Source organism: Ceratotherium simum, chromosome 21 (genome assembly GCF_057802395.1).
Source record: "Ceratotherium simum simum isolate JZ-2026a chromosome 21, ASM5780239v1, whole genome shotgun sequence".
Lineage (NCBI taxonomy): Eukaryota > Metazoa > Chordata > Mammalia > Perissodactyla > Rhinocerotidae > Ceratotherium > Ceratotherium simum.
This window is the reverse complement of record NC_141920.1, coordinates 28,904,014-28,926,511: the sequence shown is the minus strand read 5'-3', so window position 1 is coordinate 28,926,511 and position 22,498 is coordinate 28,904,014. Positions and strand designations below refer to the sequence as shown.

The window sequence follows — 22,498 nt, the reverse complement described above, 5'->3', positions numbered from 1 at the left end:
AATTTGTTATGTGTCAATTCCATAACTATGCACCTAGCTCTTTACGTAGGTTGTCTCAGGAATTCTCCCTATGACCTGAAGATGGAAGCTATGATTATCCCCACTCTAGAGAAGAGGCCCAGACAGGTACCTGCCCAAGGTCACACAGCCACTAAGCTGACAGCTGTGTTTCAAACCCAGGCTCCTCAGATGCAAGGCACTACTCTTTCTGCATTGACTTTCATCTTTAGTTGACAAAATGTTTTTCCCGAATATGAGCTACATGCACCATTTTCCATGAAAGAGACAGGCAAGGCGTATTATTGTTACTGAGCTTCCTTTTGATTCTGAAATACACCAGACACTCTCCCACCTCAGGGCCTTTGCACTCACCTTTCCCTCCATCTGGAATTCCCTTCTGCCTGACTCTCCCACAGCTGGCTCCCTCTCATCCTCTCAGCTCAGATGGACCCTCTGGTGAGGGTCTCCCTGCCACTCTGGCTAAACTTGCCCCCGACCCCGCTCATTACCCTGTCTTATTGTCTTCATAGCCCTCATCCCTATTGGAATTTAATGGAAGTATTTAGAGGAAGTGCCCTGGAATCCGCAAACTTGCCAATTTTGTTCATTCCTGATTCCCTAGTCCCTAGTACAGGGCCTAGCACGCAGTAGGTGCTCAAGAAATCATTCCTGAGTGAATACTTGAATGAAACTCAGAGGGTGAGGGATTAGTTTGAGGAAACGTATTTATTATTATAAACATATTTATATGTGGGACATTTTATAGAAACTTGTGTTGGTGGGTTTTTTTTGTGTTGTTTTTTTTTTTTTTTTTTTGCTGAGGAAGATTGGCCCTGGGCTAACATCCATGTCCATCTTCCTCTACTTTATATGTGGGACGCTGCCACAGCATGGCTTGATGAGCGGTGTGTAGGTCCATGCCTGGGATCCAAACCCACGAACCCCAGGCCACCAAAGTGGAGTACGTGAACTTAACCACTACACCACGGGGCCAACCTCTGGTGGGTTTGTTTTTTCTTGAGGAATAGTCCACATACAGTGAAGTTCACCCTTCTAATGTACAGTTCTATGAGTTCTGACAAATGTATACAGTCATGTAACCACCACGACAATCACAGTATAGAACATGGCCAATACCCCAGAGAGTTCCCCTGTGTCCCTTTGCAGTCAATTCCCACCCCCAGACCTTAGTCCCTGGCAATTATGGATTCTGACTTTTCCAGAAAGTCACATAAATGGAATCTGACAGTATGTAGCCATTTGAGTCCGGCTTATTTCTCTCAGCATGACACATGTGAGGTTCATCCACGTTGTGCATCAATAGTTCATTCCTCTTTATTGCTGAGTAGAGTCCATGGACAGATGGACCACAGTTGTCTATCTGTTCACACGTTGAAGTCTTTTTATACAGATAATGCAGGAGAAAGCAGGTTTGAGCAGATCTCCTGGGCCCCCGAGACTGCCCATCCATAGATACTCCCCTGTCGTCTATCTGAACACCCTTCCATCCTCCCCCAGCCCCAGCCTGTCAAAAATCCTTTCCTTTCCTTCAAGGCTTTTTTCAAATGCCCTCTCCCCAACAAGGAGCAGTCTACTGTCCCCATGTCACAGATTTGTAAAGTGAGGTTCAGAGAAGTGTAGCTTTCTCCAAGGGCCCACAATTCGAGTATAGTAGAGTCAGAGCTCAAATCCAGGCCCAAGGAGAGTGGGGGTAGCCCAAGGGCCAAAGATCAGCCTCTTTGCAGGCTGGAGGGGTGGTGGGAGGTCAGGCCTCCATCTGCCATCTCAGCCCTGAGAATCTGCCAGCATGAGGGTGACAGAGAAGGGGCAGGTCCATCCTGTGGAGGAGGGGGCATCTCTGGCAGATCCTATCCTGCGTCAGTTCCTCCATTGGGATCCTTCACTCACCCTTCCAGCTGGTACCTGAGCCCTAGGCCAGACCCAACCCCTACCACACAAGCCAACATTAGTCACCAGAGCACCAGCCTTGCCCAACCAGGCCCATCTGGCCCAGCTTACCCATCCCAGGGCCATGCTGGTGGGCGGGGGTGGCAAATTGGGTGATGGGCCCCAGCTGTGGGAGGCCTGTGCCCCGCCCAGCCACTTGAAGCCGCTGGACAAGTCGGGGACCAGTGAGGGTTCTTAGGGAGCTCCCATCACTCAAGATGACCCCAAGCTACCCTGAGGCCTCAGCCCAGCTCTGCAGACCTGAGGAAGCCCCTGGGCAAGGAGTCTTGGAACCTATCCCACCAGGTGGTGACCTTGGGCAAGTCTTCTGGGCCTCAGTCTGTCCATCTGCAGATAAGAAGCTTGGAGGAGATGCCCGAGAAGGTCTCACAGCAGGAATGAACTTGCTATTTGACTGCGTGGAGCAGAAGCTCAGGGCCTAGGAGTCTGCATTTTAAACTAGGTTCCAGAAGGTTCTTGACTCACAGGAAAGTCCGAGAGCAGCCTCAGAATAGGTCTATTTACCCTTATCCACCCCGGTGCCCCGCAGCCAGCCACATGTTAGAATCCCCGGGGGCTGATAGAGGTCTGGTGGGGAGAGCATGAGAAGCTGCCCTAGGGGGATGATGGTAGCCTGGCCCGGAGTGGAGGAAAGTGAATAGATTTGAAACTCACACTGGGATCATAGTGGCCAGAACTTACTAGTGGATCGAGTGGTGGCAGTTGAGAAAAAGAGAAGAGTCAAGGATGAGGTCTGGGCTGGGGACTAAGATTGCGTCCATTTACTGAGATGGAAAGATGAGAGGAGGATGGGGTGGGCATGCAGGGAGGGTGGCGGTGGGAGCTGAGGAGCCAGGGTTCCACGTCGGATGCTTTTGCTTGAGACGCTTGCTGGAAACCCGTGTGGAGATGGCGAGTTGGGGGGACATTCGGGGGAGCAGTCTGGGTGGGAGATGGTGCCGTCAGCATGCAGGGATGTGAAAGTCCTAGGACCGGCCGGAGCACCTGCAACAGGGCCCTCACACATTTGGGGCCTCGGACGCTTTGGCCTCTGTCTGGTCCTGGGTGAAGCTTATGGATCTCTTTTCAGAATAATACTTTCAAATGCATAAAATAAAAGTATAAGAATCCCCAGTGATATTGCAATTATAATCAAAATATTAAAAATTAAATCTGTGCTCTAATGCTAGCGTTATCCAGTGATGGGTTTGAGAATGTCCATAATTCTGAAGTCATGATGAGTTAAAAAAAAATTTAAAAACCCAGCATTTAAAGATACTATAACACCTGTGTTGTGATATGGAAATATTTGTGATTTCTATTGGTAATAAAGTTGCAGGATCAGGTAATAGAGCTATGGTTTGTGGCCTATGCTCATAATTGAAGGAAATATCAAATTTTAATTACAGGTTAGTGAATAAAAATGTAATTTTTTCCTCATCCAAGTCCACAGACAACCTGAATTCTCCTCACAGACCCTGTGGGCCCCCATGAAGGACTCTTGACCTAGGGAGAGAATGTACAGAGAGACGAGAGCTCAGGACTGGGCCAGGAGAGCCCCCCAACATGTGGGAGCCTGGCGAAGGGGGAGTCAGAGGGGTGTGACCGGGGGAGCGGGTAGGAGGAAAACTAGGAGAGGCTGCATCTGGGAAGTGCTTCCAGAAAAAGGGCGTGGCCATCTGGGTTCCTGCGCTGAGATGGAGAGGAAGAGGGGACATAGAAGTGTCCCCTGGCCCTCCCTTGTCAAGGAGGCCACCACGAGGCGAGTTAAAGAGTGAAGGGGCTCCTGGGGCTGGGGAGACAGGCCCGGGGGGTGGGGCATAGGATTCAACAGTCTGGTTTATATTTTTTCTTGAGTGTGGTAAATACACAGATTTCATTATATTGTTCTTTACGCTTTTCTGTCTGTGTGAAGTACACCATGATAATATTATTAAATTTTTTTCAAAGGTGAAGGTGGGCATGGAGGTGAGAATATGGAGACAACTTGTCCAAGTTTTGTCACTGAGGGGAGCAGAGAAATTAGAGACAGCTGGAGGGCGCTGTGGGCTCAGGATATATATATTTTTTTGAATTCTTAGACAGGAGCTATTGGAGCACATTGTGTGTTGCAGGGGACAGTTGGGGGTGGGGGGTGATGCCGGGGAGGAAGGAAAGGGCCAAGGGGACAAAGGCTTGAGAAACTCGGATGTGCTGGTCTCCACGGTGCTCAGTCCCTTGTGACCCGTACACCCCGGGTTCTCACATCTGAGCGAGCATCAGCTTCACCTGGAGGGCCGGAAGCCACCCCAGAATTTCTGATTCAGTAGGTCTAGGCTGGGACCTAGAAATTTGCACTTCCAGCAAGCTCCCGAGTGACGCTGCTCCAAGGACCGCAATCTGAGAACCACTGCTCTCAATACCAGCGTCGCCCACGTGCGCCCCCTTCAGGATTTGACGTTGCACTACAGTCGTACGTGCTCCTTCATAAGCATTCGCGGGGAGGAAGGGATGGGGAGGAAGGGATGGGAGCAGACAGTTGAGATGGAAGAGGGGAGAAGAGACCAAGGAGGAAACAGCTGGACCCTGGCCCCCCCAGCCAAGGTCACCACCTCTCCCCGGGGAGCACCAGTCTTCCCAGGGACCCTGGGAGCTGCCCTGTCAGACCTCCTGGAAGACTGAGCCAGAGGGTGAGCAAAGGAGCCAGGGCCGGGGGTAGGGACGCTGGTGAGAGCCAGCCTGTGTGCGGAAGGGAAGGGAGCGGAGGGGGGGTGCCAGCTCCCTGCCCGCGGGCACTGAGCCCTGAGAACACGCTGTTCACCTTTGCAGCTTGATCCTGGTCTCGCGCCAGACAAGCTTCTCCTGCTCCTGGGAAAGAGAGAAACCCTGTCAGAGAAATGAATGTTAGCTTGTCGGATCCCAGAACATCCGAGCCAGGAGGACCCTTGGAGACTGGCCGGGTCAGCCGTGTTTGGCAGAGGAAGGGGGCCAGAAAATAGAAAGTTCAGCTTGGCAGATGGATCTGAAAACCCTTGTACAGGGAAAGATGCGTCCCCACTCCCTGATGGCTGGCTCCCCCTGGGAAACTGGGTAACAGGCGTGATATTGGGGGCTCTGCTCTGACCCTTGGTGCTCCCCCTCTTCCATCAACTCATCGAACAGGTATCTATTGAGTACCCACTGTGTGCTAAGCATTGAGCTACACATGGAGATAAAGTGGTGAGCAAGACCAAGCCCCTGGCTTCATGGAATTGACGTTCCAGAAGGTGAACCAGGCAACAGACAGATAAACATGCGATATAAAGTCGGGGAGCAATAAGTGGTGGGAAGCAACCTGAAATGACATGAGAGGGTGAGCCATGCACATGGGGGTGGGGGGGAGGCTTCCAGGCAGAGGGCACTGCATGTGCAAAGGCCCTGAGGTAGCCACATGCTTGCTGTGTTGGAGGGATGTCATAGAGACCAGTGCATCTGGCACAGAATGAGGGAGAGAGGACTAGAAGAGGGAATCAGCGTGGTAGCGGGGGCCAGGTCATGGAGGAAGCTGCAGTTGTAAGGAGACTTTGGCTTTTCCTCTGAGTAAGATAGGGACCCTGGGAGGGTTTTGAACAGAGAAGGAACGTGATTTGACTTAGGTTTAACAGGAGCCCTCTGGCTGCCGAGTGGAGGATGGACTTGTATAGGACAAGGATGGCGGCAGAGAGGCCAGGGAGAAAGCTACTGGAATAGTCCAGGCAAGAGGTAACCGTGGCCTGGACTGGCAGGGAACCTCCCTGGTTGCTCTGTGTACTTCCATGGGGACACATGGAAGGGACAGGAGCCTTCCCCCAGGCCCTACCCATGACCCCAGCCCATGGTCTCCCCACAGCTAGAAAGGTACATCCAGATGAACTTGAGGTCGGAGCTGGCGCAGGCCCAGCAGCACATGGTCCAGAACCAGACGGCCACCATGCTGGAGCTGGGCACCAGCCTCCTGAACCAGACCACCGCCCAGACCCGCAAGCTGACCGACGTGGAGGCTCAGGTACCCGAGGGTGAGCGGCGGCCCTGGAGGGGCCTGTGGCAGGCCAGGCTGGCTCACAGCCCGGATCATCTCGCCTTGAGCTCTGTCCCTGGGTGAGGTCAGGGCCTCCTCTGGGCCTATAGCCCCCTGGGGCCCCTCCCTGATGAGCCTGTCACAGAACTGCCTCCCGCCACGTCCCAAGCCCTGGAGGCGGACACTGGGTTGGCTCTTCTGCCTCTGTGACTCCAGCGCCAGGACTGTGCTGGGCACGGGGGTGAGAGGGTAGTGGCAGAGCCCCCACCCCTGCTCTCAGGCGGCTCACAGTGCTCCTGGGGAAGATGGTAATAAACAAGCCATTAGACCTCAGGGGGCCAACGATGCTGAGAGAGGAGGCACTGGGAGCAGAGAGAGGGAGGGCGGGAACAGGTGTGTACGTGGGAGAGTGAGTGAGTGAATGGATGAAAGACGACCGACAAGTGGGCACGTTGTGTTGAACCCCTGCTATGTGCCTGGCACTGTTGGAGGTGCCCTCGTCCGGTTTACAGCAGTAAACAAAACAGGCACACATCCCTCCCCTACAGAGCTTCCTTCCTAATGAGCACCCGGAAAACGACCAGGATGAATAACATACGCGTGTGAGATAGTGACAGTGCTCGGACAAAACAGCATGGACAAGAGAGCGACACGGATGTGTGCTGGGATGGGTGAAGGCATGAGCTGCAAGTTCAGACAGTGAGGCCAGGAAGGGACCACTGAGAAGTAGGATTGGAGCCAGGCTTCCTGGGAGAGCCTTCCAGACAGGGAGGACAGCACGTGCAAAAAGGCCCAGAGGTGGGACCGTACTGGCAAGCTCTAGGCGCACCAGGAAGCCAGTGTGGCTGGAGTGACCGGGGGAGAGTGGGGGGCAGGGGGTCGAGGGGCGATGGGGACAGGTGGCATCACAGGGCCTTGTGGGCCATGGTCAGGCCTGGGGCTTGTCCACCGCGTGACGTGGGAGCCACAGGAAGATTCCAAGCAGAGAGGCCACATTTAAAAGCCTGCCTCAGGCTGCTGAGCAGAGAATGGGCTCTAGGGGACAAGGTGGGAACAGGGAGCCCTGTGAGGAGGCTGGAGATGACACGGGGCCAGAGATGACCGAGGCCAGGGCCAGAGCGGGGGCCGCGGAGTGGGGGGCAATGGTCAGGTCCCCATATGGAATGCGGAGCTGATGGGACTTGCTGATGGACTGGCTGTGGGGGTCGAGGGTGACTCCTCTGGGGCCTGAGCAGGAAGAAGAGTGGAACTACTGCGTGCAGTGATGGGGAAGAGCACATTTAGGGAGAGACTACAAACTCAGTGAGTGAGTGAACGAATGAACGAATGAATGAATGAACGACCACAGGAACTAACTCCCGGGAGGGTGGAAATAGGTCAGCAAGCATCTGGAATGGCAGGGCCCACGGGCAGGTGGGCAGCTGCTGGGCAGGACTCCCACGGGGCTTATGTGGACCCCTCCCCCTCCTGTTTGCCGGGGCAGGTCCTGAACCAGACATCGCGCATGGAGATCCAGCTGCTGGAGACCTCGCTGTCCACTAACAAGCTGGAGAAGCAGCTGCTGCTGCAGGGCCGTGAGCTCCACCGGCTGCAGGGCCAAAACAGGTGGGCGCCGGCGCCCTGGTTGGGACCCAGAGTGAGCACCGGAGCCGGGCTGGGCTGCGGCGGGGCCAGTGTTGGAAGCTGGACTTGGGCTAGTGCCCGGGCCAGGGGCTGGGGCCAGAGCGACAGGCCCGGCTGCTGGAGCGAGCGAGCATCTGCAGGGGCCGGGGCTGGAGCGGGACGGGAACTGGGTCAGAGCTGGGGTGAGGGCTGAGGCCAGGGTGGGAGACCAGACTGCAGCTGGGAGTGAAGGTGGCCACGGGGGCTGGACTGAGGCTGGGGCTGGGGGCCAGGCAGGCACAGGGCCTGGCTACCCGCCCCCAGGCGGGGACAAGGGACAGGCATTTTCCTGGGGCTCAGAACACCCTGATTCTTTCTCCGTTCTTTCTTTCTGTCCTTCTCTTTCTTTTCTTTCTTCGTTTCTTCCTTTCTTTATTTATTTTATAAATTTTTAATAGCTTTATTGAGCTACAATTTACATGCCATACAATTCACCTTGTAAATTTTAATTTGATCCCCTTATTTGTAAATCAACAATCTGATCTCATCCACCAAGTCCTCTTGCCAGAGGCAACCGCAGTTACCAGTTTCTGGCCTGCACCAGAGAGGCTCTGCATCTATAAGCAAATACGCGTGACGGGAACACCCTTCAAATTACAAAGGGAAAAAGAGTCACGGGGTACAGATAAGGCGGAGAAACAGACATCCGAGGCTGATTTCATCTCGGTTTCCAGCTGAGTGGAGAAAAATCTGCCAAGGTCAGGGTGCCGGGGGAGGCCTGTCCACACACTGAAGCAGCCACAGGCCTGTGCACGGGGCGAGGTGTTATTGCTGCTCACGTGCTGGGTCCGGATAAGGCTCTGAGGATCACCAGCTCCCTCTGATCTGGCTGCAGTTAATAATAGCTTGTCCACCTTCGTATTCTGATTCCCTCATCCCAAGGCACTCCCTCTGAATTGGCACCAGGTGCCTAGAAATCAGTGAAGATGGAGGGTGTCGACAGTAAGCTTTTGGCCCATGGAGACAGCCAAAATTCTAGAATCCGAGTGTGCCCAAAATCTCTCTCTTCCTGCGGCATAATGTGGGGCCCAGGGGGAGCTTCTTCTGCCCTGGCTGGACTCATTTTCTTAGTCTGGAGAAGGGGTCGGCATAACCCCATGCATAGGAGAATGTCTCCCTCCTGCCCCTCTCCCTCAGCCACCGCCCCCCGCCGGCAGAGGTCACCCTGTTCCTAGTTCTCGTACGTCCTTCGGTTATTCAATCCATGATTATTTTTTGAGCTCTTACCATGTGTCAGGCACTATTATAGACGCTGGGGTTACAGAAGTGAACGAATACACAAAAATCCCTGTCCTCGCGGAGCTGACATCTATAAGCTCATATTCCAGGGTTTCTTATGAATATGCAAACACATAGGTATGTATAGGCCCTTTTTGGGCCTTTTTAAGCCCAAATGTAGCATGCCGCTCTTCCGCACCTTGTCTGTTTTTCAGTTGTCCTGGAAATGGTTCTATACCTGCGTGACACACTTGCTCATTCTTTTCTCCCACTGCATCATGTTCCGCTGTATGGCTGTCCCCGAATTCATCTCCCCAGTTCCCAATTAGTGGGTATTGAGGATGCTTCCAGTCTTTTACCACTCCACCCAGTGATGTGATGAATAACGTTCCCATAGCTCATTGCACACGCGTGTGAGCAAATCTGGACAGTAAAACGCCTAAAGTGGCAGATGTGAGTCAAAAGCTTCTTTCTCTTTTAAAACTTTTCCCCTTTTTGTCCCCAAGTCATTACAAAAATGCCTCATGCTTGTTACATCATCAGACAATAGAGGCCTATACAAGATGAAAGGGAAAGTCGGTCCCCTCCCCCAGCCTCCTCTCCATCGCCATCACTCCGACCTGCTCTGCAGAAGTAACCGACTTTGCAGGTTTTCTTCACTTTCTCTATAAACACAGGCACCACTGTGTCCTTCCACGTGTCTTTTCACATCTTTTCCTAGAAGTTCACCCATATCCCTCTCCATTTACATTAATATCTTTTTTTTCTTTTTTCTTTTTTTTGTTTTTTTGTGAGGAAGTTCGGCCCTGAGCTAACATCTGCCAATCCTCCTCTTTTTTTTTTTTTTTTTGCTGAGGAAGACTGGCCCTGGACTAACATCCATGCCCATCTTCCTCCACTGTATATGGGACGCTGTCACAGCATGGCTTAACAAGCGGTGCATCGGTGCGCGTCCGGGGTCCGAACTTGCAAACCCCAGGCCACCAAAGTGGAGTGCACGCACTTAACCGCTGCGCCACCAGGCCGGTCCCTACATTAATATCTTTTTTCTTCCTCTCTGTTTTATCTTCCCACATGTGGCGTTAGACTAGAGGCGTTCACGTGCCAGGGCATTCCACTCCAAGTTCTGGGCATCCTTCCAACTCCGTGCAAACGTGCTCTGCCTCCTTCCTCTGCACGGCTCCGGAACATGTCCAGGGACACCAAAACAGAACAGGCTCAGCCAGTCCTGGCTGTTGGGTATTTAGGCTGTTTCCTTTTTCCCTGTTACAACCAATCTAGCATCGGGCGTTCTTGCCCATGCTCCCTGGAGGTTATCTTCTGAGAGTGGCCGCTAGGTCAAAGGGCAAGCATATTTGGGATTTAATAATGGCTACCTGGTTGCTGGCATGTCCCTCCCACCTCCACCTCTTTCCCCTACTGGATTCCAACCCATCTTACTCCAGGGCCGGGTCTCTCTTTCCTCCCCTCCTTACTCTGTGCCGTGGGTAGGCACGGCCCTCCGGGCTGTGTAACCCGGACGGAACGCTCTACCCTTCTGAGCCTCAGTGCGGGTCTGACCGCGGCGTCAGCCCGGGACGCAGGGGACAGCGTGCGAGTGTGACTGCAAGGTGGGGACGGCGGGCTTACCTCTGTGCGCCCCCGCCCCGCAGCGCGCTGGAGACGCGGGTGCAGGCCCTGGAGACGCAGCAGCAGGCGGAGCTGGCCAGCCTCCGCGGCGAGAAGGAGCGGCTGCGGCGCCTGCTGGGCCGCCAGAACGGCGCCCTCGCCGGCCTCGAGCGCAGCCTGCGCGCCGCCAGCAGCAACTCGAGTCTCCTGCAGCGCCAGCAGCACCAGCTGCTGGAGTCGGTGCAGCGCCTGGTGCGCGTCGTGGGCCAGGGCCCGGGTGAGCGAGCGGGCGCGCCCCGGGCGGGAGGAGGGCGGGAGAAGGGCGGGAGAGGATAGGCCCTGCTCACCGCCCGCCCGGGGTCACTCCAGGGCCTGGAGGCCACCGGGGGGAAGCCTTCGTCCCTCTCCCACCGACTGTGAAGTAGAAATAACCACAAACAATAATAATAATGGTGACGACAACAGTCCTGAGAGGAACCAATCCAGACTCTACTGGCTGACTCCATGACTGACCTCGGGCATGCCCCATCCCTCTCTTGGCCTCAGTTTCCCCATCTGTTTAATGGAGGTGATGGTGATAACAAGGACACCACTAGACCAGACTGACAGGTTTGAGTTCCAGGATCCACCCTTCATTCCCACTTGCTTGGGCTCACCCCACCCCTCCCGGCCTCAGTTTCCCTATCTATAGAATGGGGAGGTCGGACTCCATGCTCCCCGAGGACTTCTCTCACCCTAATGCCCCTGCCTCTACGCCCAAGAGGGCCAAACAGAAGTGAGGAGGCATCCCCGCCCCTGGCAGCTCCCAGCCTTCCCTGGCTCCTTCTAATGGGGCCCACTGGGGGTGGCCAAGGCATTCCGGGTTCCAGCTTCAATCAGTCAGACAACAAACACTTACTGAGCACCCACTGTGTGCCAGCCCAGTGCTGGTGCTGGGGACACAGTTGTGAATAGCACAGTGGTGCCGCATGGTCTCTTGCAAAAGTGCCCCACCCGCGATCTGTGGGTCTCTGAGGGAAGGAGGAGGAAATGCACATTTGCTGAGTGCCTACTATGTGCCAGCTGCTCTGCTTGCAGTGTTCCTGAAGTTTCCAGACCGTGAAAGGCCTAAAAGGCTGGGCTAAGGAGAGGGGGCTTTAACCTGAGGCAGTGGGGAGCCGCAGGAGGGTGTCGAGCAGGGTGGGGCTGTGTTTTAGGAAGCCTGATTGGAAGCGGGGAGTGGAGAATGGCTTGGTGAGAGAGCAAGACGGAGGAAAGGGTTCTGCCTGCTGCCAGGTCGCCATAGGAGGAGCTGGAAAGGCACTAGGACTCAAGCAGTAGTGATGGCTTCCGGGCCCTGTGGCTGGCAGCAATCTGGGGACAGAGGACGGCACCATGGTTCCATCTAAGTTGGGCAAGCCCTGCTGGGTAGAGGTGTGAGGCATGAGGTAGGAGAGCCAGATACCTTCCAAACTGTGAGATGGAGAGAGACCTGACCCCGTCACCATCCTGTGCAGAGCCCTGGCGGTGAGGCTCCCTACATCCATTCCACATGTGGGTTTCTTGTCGCTCAGCCCAAGGCACGGGGCCTGGGCCCGAGGCCTCCCCACAGGCTGACCGCTCACCCAGTCCCAGCTGTGGTCAAATGTCTGCTCACCAGTCTGGGTGGGAGGCTGTCCGGGCACCTGGCCTTGGGCACCCTTTGCCCGAACGCCCTGTCCTCCTGCCCCACTGTCTCCAGGGAAGGGCACTCCCGAGTCGTGTTTCCCGCCCTGTGTAAATGGAGAAACTGAAAGAGGATTGGTCACCAAACAGAGACAAGCCCAGGAACCAGGCATCCGTGAAGCCAGCAGGAAGGCTACACCTCTCTCTGCATAGCTTTGTCCTAGGCTGGTGGAAGCTGGCCAAGAGTGGAGAACTCAGGGCATTCGGAAGGTTAGGTGGACAGGGACACGGGGAGAAAAGACCTAACCCGTGCACAGTATCAGAAGCATTATCAGTTAACATGGTCTGTTTGCCGGCCTTACACAGGCTCGGTGTTGGAGACCCAGGGGGGTGGGTGGTAGGAAGGACACTGGCTTTGTAGTCAGATGGACCAGAGTTCAAGCTCTGGCCCCATCACTTACTAGCTGTGGGACTTTGCACAAGTCATTTAATGTCTCAAATCCTCAATTTTCCTCACCTATAAAATGGGAATAATAATAGCACCCATCTCACAGAGGATCAGATGCGTTTGTGCACAGGGAGGGGCTGAGCACAGTGCCTAGGGCCAAAAGGGGGAAAATCTGGTACAAATTACCAGCCCAGAGACTCAGAGGGGGCCCAGGCTGGGGCCAAACGATGTTGCATATCAGTACCAGTCCATCCTTACTCTTATGCTCCCTGAAAATATTTTTCCTGGCCCCAAACTGCCCCGGCAGTACCTGGCTGAGACACACTACAATGCATGGTGGGTACTTCACTGTTATTGTTATTGTTGTTGTCGTCATTGCTATGTTGTTGACTAAGGAAAACACTAGTGCACAGAGCCTTGGGAAGGGGGGCTGGGATGTGAGGCCAACTCCCAGCTCTGCCCTCGTCTGCCTGGGTAAAGCTGGGCCTGTCCCTGCTCGCCTGAGGCCAGCACCTTCCTGTGCTTGGCTGGACTCCCATTCCCCACAGACCAAGGGCTGACAGGTGGGGCCATGGAGACCCTGCCCAGGGAACATTTGTGCACAGGCGGGGCTGGATTTGGGTCCTTAGTCACTTCATTTGTAATCTGAGAATAACAGCCTCCTTCGCACAGGTGCCCCAGCTCCAGGACCCAGGATCCAGGCGCAAGTGTGAGGCCAAAACAGGAAGTCCCGCCCCTTGGTAGCCTCCTGGTTCCTCGTTGGTGAGGATACCTATCCATCTGGAACTTTAGCCCTATCCCTGGATACCCACCTACCCAGAGATTGGATTCTGGTGGAATTACAGCCCAACCCTCTGATTGGATCCCACTAAGGGAGCCAGAGAGGGGATGTGAATACCCTGTAGTTGATTTATCAGCAGTCATGTTTTTCAGGCCAGGCCTGGAGGCTTCCAGGGCCCTGGTGGGATTCTGTCATTAGGTTAATATTCTCTGGAGGGAAGAACCATGGGCCTTTAAGGCCAGTGGTCAGCTCCCAGCGAGGACATAATGAGCAGGACCACCTCCTGGGCTGCCAGGATATCCAGCTGGAGGGGTGGGCTGTGGAGGGGACCAGGGCCTCCCACCCAAGGGAGCTCCAAAGACAAGGGCCTGGAGAGTGGGAAGGCTCTGTCCTCAAGCTGTGTGCCCTTGGGCCAGTTACCTCACTCTTGGGCCTCAGTTTCCTGGTGTGTGAAATGGGGAAGTACCTCGTTGGAGTTCTGGCCCCAGTTACCCTCCCCCAGAAGATTCTAGCAGCCTCATCTCTGGCCTCCCTGCTTTGGGTCTCATCCTCTCCAGTCTCTGTTCCACACTCTGGCCAGCGTGCTCTTCCTCGGCACGGTCTGGGCTCCTTGGCCTGGCATCCAAGGCTGAAATCTCAGCCTCCTGTCTCCTTCCTTGCTGTCCCAGCCTCTCTGTCCCAGCCTCGCCCTGCTCCTCCAGGTTCATCAAACAGCTGGAGCTCTTGGGCCTCAGCTGCGCTCCCACGGTGTAAGTCATTTCCCCTCCCTGGCCTCAGTCAGTTCCCCTCACTGCACCCTGTTCCGTGCACACACCAGGACTGTTCCCGCCCCAGAGCCTTTGCATATGCTCTTCCCTCTGCCTGGAACACCCTCCCCTTCTCCACCTGGGTGACTCCTGCTCCTTATCCGGGTCCCAGCTCACTGTCACCCCCTCTAGGAAACCTTCCCAGGTCTGATTCATCTCCCTTTGCCCAGCACCTGGCACAGACCAGGCAGGAGTGCCCACCTGGCCCCTTCCCTCTCTCCTTAGCTCACCTCCAATCCCTTTTGCTTTGTCCCATTGCAGCCTCCATGAGGGCAGCCGAGCAGGTGTTCCAGGACTGTGCAGAGATCCAGCGCTTCGGGGCCAATGCCAGTGGCATCTACACCATCCATGTGGCCAATGTGACGGGGCCCAGGAAGGTTAGGGGGCTCCCCGGGGGCTGAGCCAAGGGCCTCCCAGACAGATCCCCCATCAGCTCAGGCTTTGTCCAACATCTGAGATACCAGAGCACGTGGGGTGGCCGTTCTGGTGCCCCAACTCAGTGAGGGGTCAGATCGTGGGGTTAAAGCAAAAGTTCCCAAAGTTGGAAGTGCATCCTTCTGCATCTTCTCCAGAAATGCCTTTAGTTGGAATAGCAGGAAATAGTTCTATGTTGGTTCAGGTAATGCTAGCTGCAATAACAAATAAATCCTGAAATGCCAGGGGCTTAACACAGAGAAGTTTATCTCTAGTTTACCTATAGTCCAGTTGGAGGCAGGTGTGGGGGCTCTGCTCCACGTGGGAAATCAGGGACCGGGCCTGATGGAGGCCCCACCGTCTTCAGTGAGTGGCTCCCAAGGTTGCTCTGAGCTTTGAGATGCAGTTGTCAGATGGGGGGCGAGGTCAAGGGAAAGTGCGGATGTCAGGAGGGTGGGTTTGGGGGCCAGGCCCAGAAGTGGATGAGCATGGAGAACAAGTAGCCAGTCTTCCCACCTCATAATTCCCTTTCAGTTTCCTTTCAACTGTCTCAATATATCGAGGAGAATGGCTCCATTTGTTTCCAGAATTTCTTTAACACTCCTTGCACACCTGCTAAACTCCCCTTGTAACAAAGAGAGATCAGGTCCTCAATTTCTAGCCAGAATTTTGCAACACTAGTTTGTTTTCATTATATTCATTTTTACAATTATCTGAATAAAAGCAAATATTACTAGTTTTCCCTTTGTGGTACTGATAAGATTTCCTTTTAAAATATGCTTAATCAGAGTATTTATTTAAAAAAAAGGGCACCATTTTTTTAAGTAAATAGGCTATATTAAATTAGGTAAATTCAGCTATGGTGGAATTCGGGAAACTATGAATAGCTGAAATTTGGGAACACTGATAGAGAGGGAAGAGCTAGCCTGGGAGGCAAGAGATCTGGGCTCAAACCTCAGCTTTACTTTTCTCACTTGCCTTGAACAAGTCCCTTCCCGTCTCTGGGCCTCAGTTTCCCTTCCTGTACCCTCAGCTACCCCCACAATAGATACCACTGTCTTGTCTCCCTGAGCAGGCCTTTACCATCTTAGAGCCTCTACTCCTGCTGCTGTCCCCACTGGAAATGCCATTCCCACTCATCTCTACCTGGCAGGCACATCATCATCCAAGGCCCTGTTCCAGTGCCACCTCCTCTGGGAAGCTTTCCAGGGTTGCCCAGTGACTCCTTCTTGGGGGTTCTCCTTGTAGCTGCCCAAATAGCTGTTCATAATCCATAGTCTGCCTTCCCCATCATAGCCTCCTCCAGACCAAGCCAGCCCCAAGTGTTGATTTATCTCTGATTCATCTAGTCCAGGGCCAGCCACCAAGTCTGTCCTCACTGAACATTGAACATGTACTGAACTGGCTGGAAAAGTAATACAAAGTGAACAAAGCTTAGACTGAAAGATGTGATTGTGATGGAAGGAAGCTCTTTGAGAGAGAGAACTCTTTGTGTCTTTTCCATATCGGCATCCACAGTGCTTTGAATGGAGCCTGGCACACAGTAGGTGCTCAGAAAACATTTGTCCACTGAATGTAAGAGCATTTCCTGAATCTACACTGTGTGCCGAGCACTTTACACCTCTCGGCATTTAATCCCTACAGCAACCTTGCAATAATAGTGAGTGAAGAGCCTCCATTTATTTAGTTCCTAGAAAGTGCCAGGCTCGCTTCTCTAGATGACTCATCTCGTTTAATTCTCACAGCAACCCCAGTTTGCAGATGACAAACTGAGGCACAACAAGGTGAAGGTATTAAGATGGTAATTTGACAAATGAGGAAAGGAAGGCTCTGAGAGGGCATCACTTGCCTACCATTTTAGAAACATGATGACAACAGGTGGGGAATTTGAACCTGGATCTTTCTGATGCCCTTGACCTCCAGGTTCACCTTTTGCTCTGTGAGGTTCTGTCAGCCAAATCTACACTTGGGCCAGCCCAGACCTGGCTTCTGGCTGCCTCCAAGTGCTTCCAACTCCCTCTCACCCAATTCTCTCTAGGTGTTCTGTGACATGGAGGCCAATGGAGGTGGGTGGACCCTCATCCAGCGCCGTGAGAATGGCAGCGTGAATTTCCAGCGGAACTGGAAGGATTACAAACAGGTAACGCTGCTGCCCTGGGGAGGGGCTTTTCGGCCCTAAAACCTGGGGCAGGAGAGGGGTTGTAGGCACGGGACTGGTTTGCCCTCAACCCTTCCCAGAAAAAACTCAGCCCACCTAAAACCAACCACCTTCAAATAGATTTGCCCAGGCACATTCCCTGTCAGGAGACCCTATCACCTGGAACTGAACCTTCTTTTTGCAGGTTCTGATATATACCCTAAGAATGAAAGTTTAACTTCATTTTTGTCTTAATTTTTGGAAAGATAATACATGTACATTGCTAAAAAGTTTTAAAGAACACAAAAAAAGGGAACAGAAAAAAAGTCGTCTCCCCCGCCCACCCCTGGCGGCATCGCTTAAATGAATGTCCTTGTCTTTGCACACGTATGTGACCACATCTGCAAGGGCGATTCTTTAATACAGAATTGTTGGCTCAAAGACCCCATGCGTTTTACAAGATGAGCAATAGTGCCCGATTGTCTTCCAATTTTTTAATTAAATTTTGAATACAGGAATTTTGGCAAGCTGACTTAAAAGCTCTTAAAGTTTTCAAAAGCAAGAGAAATAGAAAAAGATACACAGAAATACAACAATATTATTATTTGTGTCTGCCTGCTGTTCATTTGATAAATGCTTTAAAATAAATACCAAGTTAAGCTATGAGTATTCTTAAACCAGTTGGGTTTTAAACCATCATTAAAATGGCAAACAGGGCCGGCCCCGTGGTTTGGCGGTTGAGTGCGCACGCTCCGCTGCTGGCGGCCCGGGTTCAATCCCGGGTGCGCACCAACGCACCGCTTCTCCGGCCATGCTGAGGCCGCGTCCCACATACAGCAACTAGAAGGATGTGCAGCTATGACATACAACTATCTACTGGGGCTTTGGGGGAAAAAATAAATAAATAAAATTATAAAATGGCAAAGAGAAATAGGGTGGTCAGATGCAGAAATACACAAAAGAGTGCTGAACATTAACCATTAGGAAACCAGCGGCACAGCATGACTGAAATGGGGAGTGGGGCGTCTTAGGTGTGCTGCTGTCCTTGGTGCTGAATAAGTGTTCTGGCCAAGGGCATTGGTTTCCCATCACCCTGGGACAATGGTGACTCCCAATGCTCTTAGCTTTCCCTGTCTATGTTGCTGAAATTTTGCAGTACCTGCCATGTCACTGAACAAAGTTTGCTCTACGATTTATGCAGCCGATTAAAATCTTCAATTTTTTATTGAGATTTAAAATACATGCAGCTAAGTGCGCAAATCTTAAGTGTAAACTCAATGAATTCTTACATATGTATTACCCATGTGACCACCATTCGAAGCTAGATATACAGCACACACTTCCAGCACCCCAGAAGCCCTTCTTGTGCCCCCTCCAACTCAATACTCCCCAAAAGTAGTCACTATTCTGACTTCTATCACCACCGATTCATTTTGCCTATTCTTGAGCTTCATAGAAATGTGATTTCAATTATTTTTAACAGGATTTTACACTTACAAAAGTCGTAGTCTTTTTGCTCTAGGAGATGGGGCACTCCCACCCCCAGGCCTGCCCACACTATACTTTATGAACTTGATCATTAGGCAAGGTGGTTTTGGATAAGTGGCCCCGGAGCCTGGCCCAGCCCAGCTCCTCAGCCAAGGATGTAGCCTCCCTCCTGGGCATGCAGCCCACGTCATCCTCTCCTCCCCTTAGGGCTTTGGTGACCCAGCCGGGGAGCACTGGCTGGGGAATGAAGTGGTGCACCAGCTCACCAGCAGGGCAGCCTACTCTCTGCGCGTGGAGCTACAAGACTGGGAAGGCAATGAAGCCTACGCCCAGTATGAGCATTTCCAGCTGGGCAGCGAGGGGCAGCTGTACAGGTGGGCTCGGGGCCCACGCTGGTGGGCGGGCTGGGGTCCCTGGGCTAGGGCTACAGAGTCTGCACCAAAGGTCAGTCCCTGGGCGTCTCCTGTTCCTCCCATCTGTCCCCCATTTGGGTGCACGTCATGGGATCTGGAGCTGGTTGGTTAGCACTCAGCACGTCCGGCCACTGGGTGGGGTGGAGAGGATGTCACTGATGCTACCATCCCAGGAGCAGGAAGGGGCCGTCCAAGGTCAGTCACCCTGAGTCAGTCATTTTATAGAAGCCCAGAAGGGGGGAGGTGACTTTCCCAGCCTGTCCTATGCTGTGGGGTGAGGTGGAAAGGTCCCTGGGCTGGGAATCGGGGGACCTGGGCTCATTCTGGCTCTTCTCCAGCTCACTTTGTGAACTTGGGCAAGTCAAGGTTCTGGCTTCTCTGTACCTCTGCTTCTTAGCTGCAGGATGGGGTTAAATATAAGTATATTGTAAAATCATCAAGGTCTTCACCCCGCCCCCCAGCCTGGCTCTTGGCTCTGTTCCCAAGAAGGAAGGAGCATTATGGAGCACCTACTGTGTCCCAGGCACATTACTCCATTTAATCCTCCCCACAACACTCCAAGGTAAGCATTACTGTACCTCTTTTAGTGATGTAGAGACTGAGGCACCGAGCTCAGGTCTCCCTGCTGCCAAAATTCACGGTGTTTACATGATGTTGCCCCTCTGAGAAACTCAAGGATCTTGAAGATAAGCCTTGGTCCTGGTTATCTTTGAACCAGGACAGAATTGAATTCACAGGCTCACACTCACTGGGCTGTGAAGGACTTACATGTCATCTGGTTCTTCATGTGATGCTAGAATCAGTCACCATCCAGCCATGCTGGAATCCCTCCACTGATGGGGAGGTCACTTCCTCCCAAGGAATCCCTGATGACTTTGTCCCCCTGCACCTTCTGCCTAATTCCTCCTCTGGGGGCTTTTCAATGATGGGTCTCCACCCCACTCTCTTCTATTAAGTGCCCCTGGTTCCTCCAGCGAGGTGGTTCTGACATCCCTCCTTATGGGATCCACCCCAATCTGATAATATTCCTCCTTAAACTGCAAGGCTCAGAGCTGAATGAAACATCCCCTGGGTCTGGGCTGAGCCAGATGCCCCCTACTCCTCAAGCTGACCAGTGAGTAGCCACAACGCCCTGCTGACTCCTATTTAAGCCACTGACCACCAAAGCTGAGGCTTAAGTCCTGACTCTGTCCCTTTCTCCCTGAGTGACCTGAACAGGTCCCTCCACCTTCACATCTGTAAAATGGGTACCGTGTGTATACCTCCCATATTCACAGTGCTAGAAGCTTGCATGAGATGCTGCACTTGGGGCACTGGCACAGTGCCTGGCCCTTAGTAAATGCTCTGCAGATAATATTATAATCGCGTCTCCGAGCAGCCCTTCACACACGTGGCTGGCCTGCTCTGTGTGAGGTCACTTCAGCTCCCGTCCCCAGTGCCTGGTACGTGCATAGCAGGAAGCTAGAGGAGCATCTTAAATCTCTCCTGTACATGTAGCAATTCAGCCTCATCTCCTTGACCCAATTCTTGGGCAGCAGCTTCTGTGGCCCTAAGTCCAGGATCTGCCGTTTGTCTTGGGGAAGAAATATCCAGAGAAGTATTTCATTGCACTAAAGAACACAGCCCTTGGGGCCGGCCTGGTGGCAGTTAAGTGCGCGTGCCCTGCTGAGGCGGCCCAGGGTTCGGATCCTGGGCACGCACCAACACACTGCTTGTCAAGCCATGCTGTGGCGGCATCCCATATAAAGTGGAGGAAGATGGGCGCAGATGTTAGCCCAAGGCCAGTCTTCCTCAGCAAAAATGAGGAGGATTGGCGACAGATGTTAGCTCAGGGCTAATCTTCTTCACAAGGGAAAAAAAAAAGAACCCAGCCCTGGAGCCAGACTGTCTGGGTATGAATCCCGACTCTACCACTTATTGGCATCGTGACCTTAGACAAGTTACTTAACCTCTCTGTGCCTTAGTTTCCTCATCTGTAAAATATAATATCTATTTCATAATTGAGATAATCTGTTGAAAGACATCTAGCATATGGTAAGTGTTAAATAAATGTTGGAGATATACAACTAATATATTCAGAGACAGAAATACAATATTTCTGCATCTATGTATATCTCTTTTGTCCATCTAGACAAACATACATACGTATGTTAAATTTGGAATTCCCTGCCACATTCTCATATGTGAATTTGACACACTGCCTCTGGCTTTTTATGTGAGCTCCCTGCCCGTGGTTCCAGACTACTACGCCCAGGCCTCTAAGGGCCCACATCTACTTGACCGTCTGAAGAGCCCTAAATAATAACAGTATATTGAACACTCGCCTTGTGCCAGGCATGAGCTGGAACTAGTCATTTGAGGAAGAATCAGACCTGGGCCCCACCCCTCAAAGTTGTTCACAGCCCAGTGTGTTGTGTGTGTCTGGGGGTGACGAGTCCGCAGGCAATCCTATACCCCCGGGAGAGAGGAGCTGCTTAAGGGGAAAGCACAGGGGCACAGAGATGCTTGTGCAATCAGGGAGGGCTCCCTGGAGGAGGTGACACCTATAGAAGGTGGGCATTCTCCAGACGAAGAGAGGATAGGAAGGGCATCCCAGGCAGTGGGGATGTTCTGAAAAAAGGCAGAGAGAGAGTTGACAGCCAGCTGGCCACAGATACCCCAACCTGAGCAAGACTCTTTCAAGGGCTGCTGGGATCATAAAGAAGAGTCTCCGCTCATTCAGGAAAAGCTTGGGAGACTAAAGGTGGAGATCCTGGAAAGCACAGGAGGGCCTGGAAAATGCCGGAGAAGACCAAGAGGAGAGTGACAGGATAGACGCTAGTCCCTGTGCCCCCACTGTACAGAGTCAGCCGGTTGGTGAGGCAAGGAGGATCCCCACAGGGAAGCCCAGAGGCGGCGAAGCAGCGGCAGTCAGCAGCAGGGGCACCACATTTGTCAGACACAATATTGGGGGACTTCTGGAGCCCAGCTTGGGTGCATGCATAAGCCTGCAGAGGAGGCGGCCCATGGGGAGGACGGGGGAGGCACAGGCACGGCACAGGCACACACAGACACAGGGCATCTGCCTCCCAGGGGCGCCCACACCTCCAGACCCAATGACAAGTGCGAGATACACGCAGATACACAGGGACACACACAGCACACATGCACATGTGGAGGGCTCACCACACCCCTGGGGTACACACTTGGCCTACAGAGCACACAGACTCACAGAAGTGCATAGCTATACAAACAAGCACAAACACACACCCAGACACGTGCAAATGTGCCTCACAGAAGCCCTCGAAGATCAACACACACACACAATCCCAGGCATGGAGCAGATTCTAGAACACACTCAGACCCACTGTCGATACTGTTGCACAAACTCAAAATAGACACACAGAGGGGCGTGCAGGTGTGAAGAATCGTGTCCGGATGCTCACCACTGCAGACACACGGACCCACACACAGATATATGGACATGTGGAAAACACAGCCGTGTGTCTAACTTGGGGAACCCCAGAGACTCCTTTGTGTGTTTGGGTTCCCCGGGCCTGAGCCGTGAACATGTTCCAGGTGCATCTGATCAGCAGGTCCAGTGGGTTTCCTGGTGCCTGACTTGAGGGTCTGTCAGAGGTCTCACATCCCCTTTCTGGCTCCCAGGGGGGAGGGGAGGAGAGGCAGAGTCTGAGCTGAGGCCCTGGGGACAGCAGAGGGGCCGGTGCTGCTGGAGTGGCCTCGTGAGACCCGTCAGCTCTGTCCAGCCCTGGGAGCTCGCAGCCCCAGACTGAATGTGAGCCCAAACCTCAGCCTGAGCCCCGAGCCTGGCCTTGAACTGACGTCAAGGAAACCTCCAGGGGCCCTCAATGGCCACAAGGAGAAGCCAGGACCTCATTACGGGTGGGCCAGCCTGCCGGTCCCCACCCCGGGGAGCC

At 53.2% G+C, this 22,498-nt stretch overlaps 1 protein-coding gene across 1 annotated transcript in view; it reads left to right on the top strand.

Annotated features, from left to right (window-relative positions):
* The window catches only part of ANGPT4 (angiopoietin 4), a 43,937-nt gene that overhangs the window by 15,695 nt on the left and 5,744 nt on the right, over positions 1-22,498 (top strand). Inside the window, exons 2-7 of the mRNA XM_004433849.2 lie at positions 5,795-5,950; positions 7,446-7,567; positions 10,495-10,727; positions 14,391-14,506; positions 16,582-16,683; positions 18,376-18,542. Of these exons, the coding sequence (XP_004433906.1) occupies positions 5,795-5,950; positions 7,446-7,567; positions 10,495-10,727; positions 14,391-14,506; positions 16,582-16,683; positions 18,376-18,542 (896 nt within the window). The remainder of the gene's footprint in view (positions 1-5,794; positions 5,951-7,445; positions 7,568-10,494; positions 10,728-14,390; positions 14,507-16,581; positions 16,684-18,375; positions 18,543-22,498) is intronic.